This window comes from Danaus plexippus, chromosome 8 (genome assembly GCF_018135715.1).
Source record: "Danaus plexippus chromosome 8, MEX_DaPlex, whole genome shotgun sequence".
In the NCBI taxonomy this organism is placed as follows: Eukaryota; Metazoa; Arthropoda; class Insecta; order Lepidoptera; family Nymphalidae; genus Danaus; species Danaus plexippus.
In genome coordinates this window covers 7,962,280-7,975,784 of record NC_083542.1, presented here as the reverse complement: position 1 = coordinate 7,975,784, position 13,505 = coordinate 7,962,280, and the positions used below count along the sequence as shown (strand labels likewise).

At 34.0% G+C, this 13,505-nt stretch overlaps 2 protein-coding genes across 5 annotated transcripts; one reads left to right on the top strand and one right to left on the bottom strand.

The window, feature by feature from the left end:
- The first annotated feature begins 86 nt into the window (after nucleotides 1-86).
- On the top strand, nucleotides 87-3,497 carry LOC116772163 (alpha-(1,3)-fucosyltransferase 10). 4 transcript variants are annotated; one of them, XM_032664272.2, is made up of 3 exons: nucleotides 87-261; nucleotides 353-426; nucleotides 1,718-3,497. In XM_032664272.2, exon 3 carries the CDS (start codon nucleotides 2,152-2,154, stop codon nucleotides 3,448-3,450), a length of 1,299 nt encoding a protein of 432 aa, XP_032520163.2. In that variant the 5' UTR covers nucleotides 87-261; nucleotides 353-426; nucleotides 1,718-2,151; the 3' UTR covers nucleotides 3,451-3,497. The 4 variants fall into 4 exon arrangements, with proteins under 4 accessions (XP_032520163.2, XP_032520153.2, XP_061377179.1 ...); XM_032664262.2 differs by having other exon boundaries at nucleotides 1,287-3,497; XM_061521195.1 differs by lacking the exons at nucleotides 87-261; nucleotides 353-426 and adding an exon at nucleotides 1,016-1,286 and having other exon boundaries at nucleotides 2,088-3,497.
- LOC116772157 (dihydropyrimidine dehydrogenase [NADP(+)]) lies at nucleotides 3,464-13,165 on the bottom strand. Its single transcript, XM_032664234.2, has 22 exons — nucleotides 13,006-13,165; nucleotides 12,599-12,709; nucleotides 11,577-11,747; nucleotides 10,987-11,148; nucleotides 10,644-10,828; nucleotides 10,138-10,264; nucleotides 9,830-9,980; nucleotides 9,048-9,214; nucleotides 8,788-8,865; nucleotides 8,563-8,695; nucleotides 8,168-8,355; nucleotides 7,546-7,752; nucleotides 7,040-7,204; nucleotides 6,662-6,814; nucleotides 5,972-6,092; nucleotides 5,564-5,647; nucleotides 5,077-5,255; nucleotides 4,504-4,680; nucleotides 4,097-4,324; nucleotides 3,900-3,964; nucleotides 3,675-3,767; nucleotides 3,464-3,605 (listed from the first exon to the last, which is right to left on the bottom strand). Exons 1-22 carry the CDS (start codon nucleotides 13,045-13,047, stop codon nucleotides 3,515-3,517), a joined length of 3,078 nt encoding a protein of 1,025 aa, XP_032520125.2. The 5' UTR covers nucleotides 13,048-13,165; the 3' UTR covers nucleotides 3,464-3,514.
- Nucleotides 13,166-13,505: the final 340 nt, after the last annotated feature.

The window sequence follows — 13,505 nt, the reverse complement described above, 5'->3', positions numbered from 1 at the left end:
AATTATAAAACATTATTATTTTTGATATAATGATACAGATGAATATAAAGGATAAGAAACTTTTCAAAAAACAATAATGTGACTTTTGAAGTATTTAGCATCTTCTGTATCATTTTACTACGATTTATAAAGGATATTTGAATTTTATGAGTTCAATAAAATATTTTATTTGTCAGCTTGTGATCTATAAAATGTATATCTAAATTTTATTAAAACAAGTTCGACAAATCACTATCAATATGTCTGATATGATAATTAATGGTATGATTTTCAAAACCAATTTTTTCGTTTTAAAAAAATGTAACTAAATACAAACTTGATTTATATATTTTACATATATAATTTTTTTAAGATTCTGTTCCTGTGGATAAAAAGTGGAGTGAACTTATCAGATATAATATTTTTATCATGAAATTGGTTGAATTTGTAAGTATGAATTCCAAGAATTACAGATATTAATTTTATTATATAGTATTTAGATCTTTAGTCTGCAAATAATTCTTTGTAGGTGATATCACTTTTGATAACATTATTACCAATGGCGATCCCTAAGCCACAAGGTCATATGTACTGCATATCAACAGGCCCTACACTCGTTATATCTTTTTTATTTATAATTTTATACATACGGAAGAAGGTACCGCTTTTTATGGAAAAGATGTACTTATTTTTTCAAATCTTATTTACATTTGGAGCTTTTGTTCAGTGTTTTCTTTTAAATCTTGTAAGGGTTTGGTTATGGTTAATATACGGTGTTTTTTATTTTGCATTATTAACGGCGCTATCTTTAGATTTGTTCTTGATTGCAAACGAAAGAGGTTGTACATTCAGCTGCGCATAGATTTATAGTTTAATTTTACTGGATATGAATTAATAATAATATAATGACGTTTTACGAAACAATTGTTTTATTTTTTATAGAAATATCAACTTATAAATACGTAGTAGCTAATAGGAAGAGAAAAACAAAGAAAGTGCATTTTTTCTCCGTACACGTTTGACAATTGACATTGACATTCTACGATTTATGTTTCTGTCACATGTAGAAAGTTTAGAACCTATAATAAAAAGGGACAAACAAAAAATTACTTGAACTTTGAAATATAATAATTGAAATTTTTATTTATAGTCTTAGATGTATTTAACATGTAGCCTTGAAATAGTGACTAGGCTATCCTACGGTGCTTTTCTGAATACAAAACCAAAACCAAGTTAAAAGAAACAAATTAGTAATGACACTGTACCAAAGTCCCGACACGAAATGATAGAATCGTGTTTACTTTTAGGTAATGTCAATGCTCCTCATGATAATTCCATTTGTTTTGAGCGATGCCGGCGTCATGCATTGTCTGGCGGTAGCCCCAGCGCTCGTCATGTCTGTTATGTTCGTCGTGCTCTACTTAGTGGACCAAGTCCATAACTTGGCTGAACAACTTTACTTGTTCTTACTTATCATTCTTAATATAAGTGCGATCGCCGTTGTGTTCCTTGAGAGTGAACCATCTAGTGCACTTTATGGACTTTTTTACTGCCATTTACTTATAGCACTGTGTATAGATCAGTATTATGTTATAAAAGAAAGAGGATGTATAATTTTTTATGATCCTTAGTGGCTTTAATAAATCTATATTGTACTTGATATGTTCTTATTGTAAAAAAAAAATATTTACATAGATTTTGTATTATATATGTTGAAGGAAGTAAATCTTACTTTTAGGTAGTGGCTCTTCTGCTCAATATAATACCTCATATTGTGGAGCCAGTGGATTTATGGCAATGCGTGGTTGCTGGACCCACCCTTATGACTTCCATGTATATAATGGTGCTATATATCGTCGATCAGGTTCAATATGAGGCTGAATTGTATTTTATAGTTATTGAACTCATACTAACCATCGTAGCCTTAGTGAATCTGTTCCTTGTTGGGAAAATTGTTGGTGCCATATATGGACTTTTTTATATAGACTTAATTATTGCATTCTGTTTGGATGGATATTATATGCATCAAGAGAGAGGGATAACTCTTTGATTAAAAATTTTTGTTTGTAAATATTTATCTTTCATTTAAAAGTAAATTATCTATTCAGGATATCCTATTGTTAATATCCTGTGGTGAAAAGATAGTTACATTTAATATACACATATTTGAAAATGCATAGACTGAAGGGTGTCTTGTGTTGTGTTTTTAAAGTTTCTGGTAGTGTTTTAAAAAGGATACTGAAGTTGACTCTGTACGAAGTGTTGTGGGTGTGTTCAGTGTCATTAATATTATTCACTTACTGGGCATGGACATCTCAAACAGTAAATAAAGACAATACAAGTTTAAAAAATCCTATTCTTCTTTGGTGGACTTCAGGATTCCCTGGCACTACCGGAACATTGTTTTGTCAGGATGTAAATTGTGATATTTTTACTAGAAACGAAGTGAAAGTACCAAATGTTGATGCTTTTCTTTTCTATGCAAGCAACATTGATTTCGAAGACCTGCCATTGCCGAGGAAACTGAATGATATTTGGGGACTCTATCATGAGGAATCACCAAGGAATGTTGAGGAATTGATGCACGAGAACGGCCTCCGTTTATTCAATTATTCAGCGACTTTCAGCAGATACAGCGATGTACAGTTCCCGTTACAATATTTAGAATCTTTGGACGACATCACAACCACCAAGTACTTCGTTAAGACGAAGGATAAAAACGACTTACTCAAAGACATATCTCCGATACTTTACCTACAAACGGATTGTGAAACTGCTACAGAGAGAGATGAATACGTCAAGGAATTGATGAAACACATTGAGATTGATTCTTACGGTGCCTGTCTTAACAACAAGAAGATGCCGAAGAGATTTACAGATGACTATTTGAATAATTTGAACGACGATGATTTTCTTCACTTTATAGCCAGGTATAAATTCGTGATAGCCATAGAAAATGGCGTCTGTGATGATTATATAACGGAGAAGTTCTGGCGGGCCATCAAGGTTGGTAGTGTTCCTATTTATTTTGGTTCACCGACTGTACGAGATTGGTTTCCGAATGAAAGATCCGCCATACTCACCGAAGATCATCCGGCGCCTCAACGAATGAGTGAATATTTGAACCGATTGATTAACGACGATGATTTATATAATCTTTATTTGATACATAAAACTGACAAAGAAATAAACAATCAGCGACTGATCGAAGAATATAATTCAAAGCCGTGGCAAAGAGATCATATTTTAGCCGCGAATAAGTTCGAATGTTTTGTTTGTAAACGAGTCCATGAGATGCGACAAAAGGTCCTTCCACCACAGATAATAAATAAAAGTCATTACAATTGCCCCAAACCCATATCGGCTTTGACTTTGCAAGTGAATCCGACTAACGATTGGGTGTATTCGTGGCACCGAGCTAAAGAAAGGGCCGAGGAGATATATAGAAGAGTTGAGAATAATAAAAACTGAAATATTATTGTTATATATATATATTTTATTACATTATTTATAACAAACGGTTGCATCATTTATTTTATTGACAAACTCCGTCCAACGGTGATACAGGGTGTATCTCGTAGTGAAGTCCCCGTTTTATAACGTGTGGTATTTTCTTGGGAACCATTCTAAATAGAAATATTTTATTGTAGTTCACATTGTTTTTAGTATTAATATTTATATAAAACTTTACTCACGATATACAGTCGATGATGGGACAAACGGAAAGGCACAAAGTACACCCGGTACAGTCTTCAGTGACGCGAGGTATGTGCGTTTGTTCATCGAATCTAAAGTTAACTTAATTATTAGTAATTTTACAGAAATCTATCACAATAAGTATTAAATTTAGTTAGTCAAGACATCAAATACATATATATGAATATTTAAAAATACATTTTTATACATATAATGAATCTTACTCAATAGCCTGGTATCCTGAGTCCGCGCACGCCATGTAACATTTACCACAGTTAATACACATATCCTGAAAGATAATAAATTATATATAAAAACATAAATAAAAATGGCCTTTGCGATTAGAAAGGATTCAAAATATTTTATAGTAAAAAAAATTACTATATATCATTAATATGTTACGAAATTGTAAACTACCCACATCGTCTATCAAGGCTACAACTTGTTTTGTATTGTCCAGTTTTTTGTATGTACTGATCCTGTTCAGCGCTTCACCGACGACGTCGCTGATCCTTGGCACCTCACTATGGCCGTTGACATTCCTACGTGGACATTCCGTGGTGTTGTCAGCCAAAATATTTGTATTTAAACGTTGCTCGTGAAGTACTTCTTCGCGTTTCTTAATATAAGGACCGAAGTGTGCTAACACCTGGAATATTAAATCGTTTTAATTCGTTACCATGAGACTAGATAACTAATAATATTTTGTGTAAGAAATACATTAATTTATATTTTGAAACTTGGTTTTTAATATGTAAAAAGATATGATTTTAATTAATTTAAGTTGTAGGTAACCATTATGTTATATTGAGTGTTATATACACAGACCTTGCCGTTTTCATCACATATCGTCTGCACCGGTTTCCCTTTCTGATGTTTGTTGGTGGGCGGCGATTGTCCCGTCCAGCCTTGGAGACCCCTCGATCGTAAATATAAAAGCGCCTTAAGACCTGTCACATAGTCCTCAACAACGGTGAAGTCCTGGTTTTGAACCGCACTACAGATCTGTTGACAAATTACTTATATATATATAAAATAGGTGTTTGTAAATATAGTTATAATAACTTATCGATAAATAAAGAGTTTATAAAGTAATATTGAGACGAAACATCTCAGCATTCCATGGATTCATCGTGCGGGTGCCGGGTCCATGGTTGCAGGGAGAGGAGCTTCAACAGTGCCTGGGACTTGCGACCCACGTGTAGGTTTAAGGGGCCCCTATTTAACGCGTTAAACGCTCACCTCCACCGTCCAAGCTCCTCTCTCTACCAAACCAAATTTGAAACGAACCTGATAGGGCTGCCTTCGACGCACGTTCCTAACTAACTGATGTTAGTTCTGGCCAGGCCCAAGTCTTTAAATATATAACATTTCGGAACGTATATTATTTTGTAAGCGAACCTGAACGACTGGTGCGCCGCACAGCATGAACTGCAAGGCTGAGTCCGCGGAGTCAATGCCTCCTATGCCGAGTATGGGGAATCCCGGTAACTTGTTAGCGATGGCGGACACAGCTCGCAATCCCATCGGCCGCGTCGCGTTGCCGGATACACCGCCGTATGTTGTGCTTTTCTCGCGACCTACAACATAACACGCATTCCAATTCTATAAATACACTGAAATATTTTAATATAATAAATTATATTTTATAATTTAACATTTTCGATGAATTTTAAAATGTATTTTTTTTTATATAGGTTTGGAATTTAAGGGTATATATATTATAAAGAGATTAAGTTCTCTATTCAAATGGGTGTTTTTTTTAAATAATTATGTTTAGGGATGAAGACGTGAGATTGCTTTAAATTATAGAATATAAATACTACACTCGACCGTCGCCGTACGTGTGCTATACTCGTATAGTGTATGTTGATGTTGTGTAGCTTACCGACTTGAGGCCACGGAGTAGCATCCGCCCTAACTGTCATCAGACCGGACACAGTGTTGATGGCAGACACACCACTAGCGCCACCTAGAATGAAATAAAAGAATTAGACGAAAATAAAGACGTTTTCAAAATTGTTGATTAATAGTTAATTAAGTAAAAGTTATTAAAATTAAAAATATTTATAATTCTTAATGAGACTTTTGATTAATAAAATATATAATTAACTATTGCCTCTGTGTTTCAACGAGTACATATGTATACTCCACCCACTACTCAAGATTATAATTATTCCAACAAATAAAAACGTTGACATTGGCATAACACTCCACGATCTCAGTGCGAATGAAGCCATAAAAAAATAGGTGCATATGTACATACAAGTTGATTAAATCTAAAAACTCCGAGTACCTTCATAAGCGGCCGTCGCTATTGACACTATGTCTGTGATGTTGGGAGTCAGCTTCACGAAAAACGGTATTTTTATAGCCTTCCGCACCCACTGGGATATTCCTTTCACCAGTACCGGGTCCTGTGCACACGGTTAGAAAAATTCACAAACGAAATATAATTTAAAACCAACGTTATATAATATATTCAGTTTGTCAATACTGCTGTTTGTTTAAGCCTTTTTTAAACGCCGACGCTAAAAAAGCGGTGTTATGAGTTAGACGGCTATAGTCGGGTGTGTGTCTGTTTGTGTCGTTACATCTCGCAAATGGATCCACCGATTTTGATGCCATTATTTTCACTCGTCAGTTTCCTTGCGGTGGTCCGTAGCTACGTTTTGTTAATTTCGGTAATAATCGGTTAATATTTACAAAAATAATGTGTGGTATTTTTAGCCTTTGATGTCTCGACTAACCGCCGCATACGTTTCAATAGAAGCGTTAAATTTCAATTAAAGTTATTTAAATTTTATTTTTACTTTTATTATTTCATTAAATTTGCTACGTAATAAATGTAGTAAATTTATTCGTATTCTGTATCTGCTGTACGTCTAGTAACGCCAGAGGTAGACTGTTCTGTTGCATTCTCACAATCAGTTCAGATCATAACACTTGTGTTCCACACCGGTGTGTGTCCGCCTTCAGTACCGACCTGTCCGCACGCTAGCCCCATCCCGCTCTCTCCCATGCCGTGCGGGCAGGACAGGTTGAGCTCCAGCGCGTCCGCTCCGCTCGCCTCGGCTTTCCTCGCCAGCTCCGTCCAGTCGTCCTCGTTGTATGAACACATTATAGACGCTATTATCACCTGCATACATAACATATGAAATTTGTATTTGGAACATAAAAAATTTTATGGTAGAATTAGAGCTTTATTTGTATTAAATCGTTTTAAAGTAGTTAATAATTACGTTCAGTCAAGGTGTCTTCGGTCTATCCTAGGAATATATATATATATATATATTTAAAAGGCAAAAATTCAAGACCGTAAGAGTCTATTTTTTTTAAGCTCGTCAAAACGTATAACCGTAACCTTAGTGGGGAAGTCCCGTTTTAGCTCCGTGATACTCTGACACCAGTAAGCTTCACATTTTTCGGAGATGAGCTCAATATTCAAGAAGGATCCTTGGCCGGGTCCGTAGTTCTCTCCCGAGGTCACACCGCGTACTATACGCGGTGACACGTTCGTAACGATGTCCTGCGAAAACAACGTTTTTTGGCCAACTATTATGAAGGAATAAAAGGTTTTAGTTTTTTGTTTTGGCTGAATAAAACTAACCTTTTTCTTAGTATCAAATATGTATATATAAATAGTTATCGTGATTCAGGATCAGCCGTATTTAAAATGTCGAGACGTAAAAGGCGAATAACCTTTTTTGGTTATGTATGTATCACTAGAATTGTTAAATTATAAAATATTTTTTTTAAGTTGTTTTTATGAAAACTGCAAAAAAAAAAAAATTTAACTGTCGGGACTCGGACAGGTGATAGTAAAATATAAATTCAAGGCCATAAATAGTATATCACAATATATCAGACCTTATCAAGTCCGAAGGTCTTAGTAACCACGAAGCCCCAGCCCTGGGTGAAGGCTCTCCTTATCATGGCGGAGCTGGTGGTGGGCGGAGCGCTCGCTAGGCCGAAAGGATTCTCGAACCGGATTCCGCAGACCTCCACTGACAGATCCACCTCATCGATGTCTGTATGGAATTTCGGCAGCTCAATGGCCGCTGAGAATGGTATGCCCTGTTTGTAACAGAATTGATTTCATTTTTAGTACACGGTTTTTGTGTGAATCGCATTTTTGTAAGAAAATTTAATATTTTTTTAGACATTTACATATATTAATTTGAAATTTTGATTTTATAAGCCTAATAATATAAAAATATTATTTAAAAGAAACTTATATGTTTCGGATAAACTACGCGTGATTTATTTTTGTAAAAAACTACATACTCCCGACGTTTCGGTTACTTTTCAGCAACCGTGATCACGCACAGACGAGATGTGATAGTTTTTTACAAAAATAAATTACGCGTAGTTTATCCGAAAAATATTAGTTTCTTTTAAATGAATAAAACTCGCGAAAATCTTAGATCTCATTATAAAAATATTAGATTTTTCCTAACAACATATATACGTAAGTTGTCGCTGTATGTACCTGTAGGTAGCAATGCATGTACCAAGCGGCAGTTTTTCCATCGTTGACGGACTCCACGGTGGTGTCAGCGACGCCGGCCAAGTCCCCGCCAACAAACACCTTCGGATTGCTCGAACTCTGCATACGAGTATTATCTATTTCGGGAAGACCCCAGCTATTTAATTTCACGCCATCCATCGCCTGTTTCACTGAAATACAGCGTTTCTATAAATTTTACATACATATAGTATATTTTCTTTATATTGTAGCAATTAATTAATTAATATCCAAATATATAATGAAAAATTCTTTGACGACATGGGCCTCAAATCTTATAACTCTGGAATATCACGAAACAAATGTAGTTAATTTAAATTGTACATTATAAAGACAGCGCGTTAAATGTTCAACCTTACCGTCTTCATCATAAAGTCCAGATCCGAACGCGGATATGATGAAGTCGGCCTTCAGCTGCAGCACTTGATCTGGGTCTTCGAACCATTCGCCATCATCTAATTGTTCAGTTCTGAACATTTTTAAAGCAGTTATCTGAAATAATTCGTTTGAAAGGCAATTATTTGCTTCTAAATAAATAGTCCTATCGTATAGGAACCGTATAATGCTTTACATCTAATAAGTACCTTCCCGTTTCTGACGATTACTTCTCGTGGTGACATAAATGGTATGAACTCACATTTTTCTTCCTTAGCCAGATCAACCTTCGAGAAAACATTAATATATGAAATAATACATCCTTAATAAAATTCTATAAAAAAAAAAACATTTAGTTGAAATGATTTAAAGCAAAAGATTGAATATTCTATGAAATTATGATCCAACTCTGACAGAACCATAAAATTATATGAAGTTTTGAGGATTTTATTCGTAACAGTAATCTGACCTCCTCGGGGACAGCTCTTATGTGAGTGATGCCTTTCCTGAACACGACAAACACTTTCTTGGCGCCGCAGCGGAGTGCTGATGTGGCGCAGTCGAAGGCCGTGTCTCCCGCCCCAAGAACCAACACAGTACCAGACAGAACCGGCAACGACGAACAGCTACATAAGCCTGGATATGGACCAGTTGGAACTATTTAGAAGCGCCAGATTCGGTGATATGGTGATATCACAGAATTACTCGAATAAGTCTACTACACGAACACTTCGAGGACCTGGATCGGCTAATATGACAGAATTCTTTGAATAAGTCCATTGTAGCGAGGAATAAAACAAGAATATGTTGTAATTGTTGTGAGAATTACGTCCGTGTAAATAAACATTTAGCGTAGCTGGAAAATGTGTTATAACAATGGGATATTTGATAGCAGCGGGGTTCAGTGTTCCAGTGTACAGGGTGTTCATAAACGCGGCATGAGTTTAGTTAGCGCCGGGGAAATATGGAAATGTTTTTAATGGTCACTGACGATTAATATACGTTTAAGAACAGAAGATTTTACAATTTAATACAAATTATTTTTACATAGGTATATAATTAAAAATTAATTAAAAAAAAAAGGTCACTATGGAAATTAATTACGCTATAAATTCTTTTTAAATGACGTGAATTTATGTAAAACCATATGTATTTTTTTTATATTCGTTTTTTTATATCAGATAAGTATTTTATTTTAATTTTTTAAACTAATAATTTTAGAATTTTTTTATCTATAAATATCACCATTACCTCTTTTGCTGCCCCTTGACACCAGGGGTAAAAACTGTTTGCTAGTGTAAAATCCCATTTCTGGTGTTAGGTTTTCGAAGATAGGAATGCTCTTTGGCTCGGGTAGACCGATGCCAAGAAACACGGCATCATAACCATCTTTAAAAAGTCCCTGGAATACAAATATTAAGTTCAATGATAGGGTCAGCAATAAATGGTTATGATCATGAATCATTAAGACAGCTTCATAACCATCTTTAAAAGGTCCCTGAAATGGAAATATTAAGTTCAATAATATGGTCAGCAATAAATGGTTATATTAGACCCACATTAACAGTTATGTCACTGGTTGAAAGTTTCCTTCCTGTGACGAACTTCACTCCAAGGTCCCTGATGAGACCGATCTCGAACTGAACCACGTCATACGGAAGGCGGTACTGTGGGATCTCTGATGAACTACAAATGTAATATGTCTTTAATAAAAAATAATAATAAAAAATAGTCCGTATTAAATCATGGCTACACTGAAGCGAATAAAAAATTATTTAAAGCAGTTCCAAAGATTTCTACAATAGTAAAGTTGATAAAGGATCGTAAAGCTGAGATCACGAGGCATGTTTATACAACTACATTAAAGGAGGTTTTGTATTAGTGCATAATATATTATAAAATAAATGTTGTGCTTGTCAATTTATTTTTAAACGCTATTTATGCATTACATATAATCCTTACAAAGATATTTGAAGAATGACAGATAGACTGTTTTTTTTTCTTGTGGTACTCATTTTATAGCCTGTATTTTAATGTTGGTAGATTCCACAATAACAAACGTTACCTAAGTCCTCCAAGATATTTTTCTTTCTCAAACACCGTAATATTCTTATAACCCATCCTTGCCAAAAAACAAGCACAACTCAAGCTTGCCGGTCCGCCGCCTATTAGAGCAATTTTTTTATCACCTCGAGGCAGGGGTTTCGTTTTTGGATCCAATGTCTGGGAGATACCCATTTTCATGAATGTCTAAAAACAATTACATATAAATTGAAATTTATTTATAAAACATAAGATTGCGAAAATAGGTCGACCCTCGATAAATCATGATAGTTAATATTTTACTGATAATAACTAATGCGCTTTAAGAGATATGTTTGGTCATTGATAATTATATTTATGCTTACTTCAACAGCGAAATGCTGTAATCCACCAATATTAATGGCGCCCTCTTCGCTCGCGTGTAAGTTACATCCGCCGACGCACAAGTCACTGGTGGGGCAAACCATTCCACAAGTGAGACCCAAGGGGTTGTCTGAGAGTATTTCTTTGGCGGCGCCATAATAGTTCTGAAATATATTTATCAAATTGGTGCGACAAATCCACGCTACTATATATTTTGTGCAGTGTGCTGATAGCTTTATTCTTTGGGCATTACGTAATTTTTATTGTTATTGAAATTTAAAGACTAATTTCGTGTTAGTAGTTTGAATATTATCCAGTCTTAAAAAAATATAAGTAAGCATATTTTCATAAATTAGTAATCAGTCGTATGTTACGTGGCGCCATCCGTGCCGTACTAATTATAATTATTTATAATACTGAACCACTGTAATTTTGTAATGGCAACATTTAGATATCAAAGTGTATTTGAAAACTATAAATACTGGCTTCACCCATTCTGTAAGACATTACTGGAAATCACGCTGAACATTGAGAAACAGATCTGAAGGTGTGCTTATAACACGTATTTTCTACATGGTTAAAAGAAACTTGCCTTATTAGCTATGCTTGTTATAAAGCTTTTGACGTCGATCTGCGTCGGGCAGGACTTCTGACAGGGCGCGTCAGCACATTTCAGACAACGAGCTGCCTCTTTCAAAGCACCACGCTCAGACAATGTCGTGTGTTTGATATCATCGAAATTCCTCTCGAGACTTGGACAACTCTTATAAAAAAACAGCAAACAAACTTACCGTTAATCAATGTCAGTAGCAAATTATCAAACGCTTATCAGTTATAACTTTAAACATATACGTATATATTTTCAATGATAGTAGGTATAAGTCTTAAACATAACATTATGACACAATATTTGATTTAGTTCTCGTAATAATCCGTATCGCTAAGAGATATAATATTAAACGATAGAATGATTGTAGTAAGTAATGACGGTTTATAAAAATAAGCAAGCAAGTAGGTACGTAATTAAGTTATGACAGTTTAACGTAATTTTGTTTTATGAAAAATTGTAATCTCATATAAATAAGTGAATGAAAAATGATTTAATGTTTTCATACTTTTCTATATTAAAGATGATGCGCAATTAACTGATCTCGTTTAATTTTGTGAACAACATAAAGGAATAAAATTGTGTAGGTATACTTAGAATTTGTCAAATATTTATTAAATTTTATCAGTATGTTTAACATGAGCGTGAATAAAATTATCAACGTAGGATTATGAGTAAAAGACTGACAACGATTACTATTTTGTTTGACGATACGAACTCATATTAAGGGTACTAGTCACTAGGTCTATGTAAAGCGGATACTTTGTACTATATATATGCAGATTTAAGTAAAATTACATTTGGGAATTATTTATCGTTTAATTCTAATATTTTTATTTTATTAAAGGGTTATGGCTAAAATATTGGAACACAACACCCATATTATAATATAACATAAATGTACTGAGAATAGAAATTTTAAAGTAATTTTTTTTCGTAAAATATGGGTAAAATTTTTCTTTTCACTACTTTATAATATATTGTTCTTTATTAAGAAAAATACTCACAGTGCATTTTCTATCGGCATTCCTTTTCCAGTGCTGTTTATTCTTCTTCGTCTGTGCTGATGGCACCAGGTTGGTATATGGCTTAACAGTCGGGTTAAGCTTAAGAAGGTTCTAGAATCATACGCGGGATATTATTATATAAAAACTTTTAATAATATAAATAATTAGATTTTTAGTTTTATTATACGAATGAGTCATAATAAAATAGTTGAACACTTTCAATTGTCGCAATGTATATAAACAATCCAAGGAATTTTCTTTCTTCAAGACATGAATAGTAAACAATAAAATATATACTATTATATACACCAAACTTACTATACTAAACGATTTGTGTAACTTTACAAATGTAGTTACGTTTAATTTTTGATAAATTACATCAATAAGTTATTTATTTTCCAACTGACCTCAATATCCGGCAGATCTCGACTCAGTAATACCTTCGACATTTTTGAATTTTATTACGAACAAAGTATAAAAGAAGATTTCTAAGAAAATAGTAACAGCGCATGCGCAGTGGACTGCTCACTGGCAGCGCCTCACTACGACTGAAGTGTCACTATGTCATAGTGATTGGTCACCAAGTCCAAATATTTATCTTTATTTCTTACATATTAAGCTCTTTCTGATACGTGACGTATCTATTATGGTATCTCCGTTATATTATTATATTGTATTATATATATATTTTATAATAGATTATATTTTTATATGCAATAATTAAAACATAAGATTTAATAATTTGGCGTTTAAGTACAATTGTTCTGTTATAACAATATGTGTATCTCAAATTGTCTCAAAGTGCAATGATTAATATATTAAAGATATGAAAAAATTATATTGAGAAAGTGTCATAATATCGAAGTAAACGAACTCTTAAAAAGAATGGGATTGCGATACTGATAAG

Excerpts from the sequence above, each read along its gene's own strand:
- LOC116772163 (XM_032664272.2), top strand. The coding sequence starts at position 2,152 with ATGCATAGACTGAAGGGTGTCTTGTGTTGTGTTTTTAAAGTTTCTGGT.
- LOC116772157 (XM_032664234.2), bottom strand. The coding sequence starts at position 13,047 with ATGTCGAAGGTATTACTGAGTCGAGATCTGCCGGATATTGAG. Across the intron at positions 11,748-12,598 it reads ATGCCGATAGAAAATGCACT|AGTTGTCCAAGTCTCGAGAG; the intron begins GTGAGTATTTTT and ends TTTTTTTATAAG. Across the intron at positions 3,606-3,674 it reads CCCATCATCGACTGTATATC|AATGGTTCCCAAGAAAATAC; the intron begins GTGAGTAAAGTT and ends ATTTCTATTTAG.